Source organism: Fulmarus glacialis, unplaced genomic scaffold (assembly GCF_000690835.1).
Source record: "Fulmarus glacialis isolate BGI_N327 unplaced genomic scaffold, ASM69083v1 scaffold33047, whole genome shotgun sequence".
NCBI classification, from domain to species: domain Eukaryota; kingdom Metazoa; phylum Chordata; class Aves; order Procellariiformes; family Procellariidae; genus Fulmarus; species Fulmarus glacialis.
In genome coordinates this window covers 285-1519 of record NW_009224352.1, presented here as the reverse complement: position 1 = coordinate 1519, position 1235 = coordinate 285, and the positions used below count along the sequence as shown (strand labels likewise).

Sequence of the window (1235 nt, the reverse complement as noted above, 5' to 3'; positions counted from 1 at the left end):
GGGGGGGCTCGTGGGGAGCACTGTGGTGGGGAGGATGGTGCAGTGCCGGCCCCGGTGCTGAGTCCTGCGCCCTCTCCAGAACGGGCTGATGGTGGCCTGCTACAAGGGCTTCGTGGACATCGTGCCCCTGCTGCAGAAGTGCCCCTACATAAATGTCAACCAGCAGGACAAGGACGGGAACACGGCCCTCATGATGGCAGCCCCGGCAGGTAGGCACCGCGCTCAGCCCCCGCGAGACCCCTCGAGAAGTGATGTGACCCCCTGCGCTTCCCCTCCAAACACCTGAAAATGAGCTGGGAAAGGCGAGTCGCGAGGGACGTGACCCTCCCCATCGAAGTTTATGGCTCACCTTAGCACCATTTTAAAACTGGGTAGATGATGCACAAATGGAGATTCCTACGGCAACGTTGTCTTGCAACACGTCCCGCCCGAGCAGCCGCGCTGAGCCGGAGCCACCCCACGTGCTCCAGAAAAGCCCCGTGAGCTGCAGTGATTTACCAGCACACAAGGTCCGAGCTGGCAAATGCCACACGGAGGGACCAAATGTCCGGTCATGATGGTTTTCCTCGTTACTGCAGAAGAGTCTGGCTCCCTCTGCCCTGATTAACCACGGGGGAAAGCAGGAGGGTCTCAAAGTGCAGATCACCCCTGATTCCCACTTCACCCTTGCTGGAATTGATGATGATTTTTTTTTTTTGCATTTTTGGACTCTTTCCTGCATTCTCCGCGGAAGCAGCTGGTGTGCCAGCGCTGTTCCCTGCACGGCCAAACCCAAAACAAAATAAGCCCAAACCCTTTCAGCCCTGATCCCTCCAAGTTTCTGCATCTTGGTCCTCATGAGATGCAGTTGCTAAATACTTTCTCCAGCAGGCATCAGCAGTTATCACTCGTTAACTGTCGAAACTCTAACGCAGCTTCTCTCTGGCTGTTAAGGACATGTCACCATCGTCAACTACCTCCTCAACTACTACCCCGCGCTCGAGGTGGACAAGCGAGACCCCCGGGGCCTGACGGCGCTGATGAAGGCTGCGGTGCAGGGGCGGCAGGACTGCGTGGCCGCCCTGCTCCTGGCTGGTGAGCGTCTCCCCAGGGACTTCCCGGGATTTTGGGGGGAAGGGATGGCATTGCTGCTTGCCCCGTGCTCTGGGGTGGGGCGGCGCGGTGACGCTCTCTGCATCCCGGTGTCTCCAGGAGCAGACCTGCAGGCGGTGGATCCCATCAAGAGGAAGACGGCC

The 1235-nt window shown here is 58.9% G+C and overlaps 1 protein-coding gene across 1 annotated transcript in view; it reads left to right on the top strand.

The window, feature by feature from the left end:
- Positions 1-85: 85 nt before the first annotated feature.
- Positions 86-1235, top strand: part of ANKRD33 (ankyrin repeat domain 33) — a gene marked incomplete at its 3' end in the record, with an annotated part of 1426 nt that continues 276 nt past the window's right edge. Inside the window, exons 1-3 of the mRNA XM_009582128.1 lie at positions 86-209; positions 934-1074; positions 1192-1234. Coding sequence (XP_009580423.1) covers positions 89-209; positions 934-1074; positions 1192-1234 — 305 coding nt within the window. The remainder of the gene's footprint in view (positions 210-933; positions 1075-1191; position 1235) is intronic.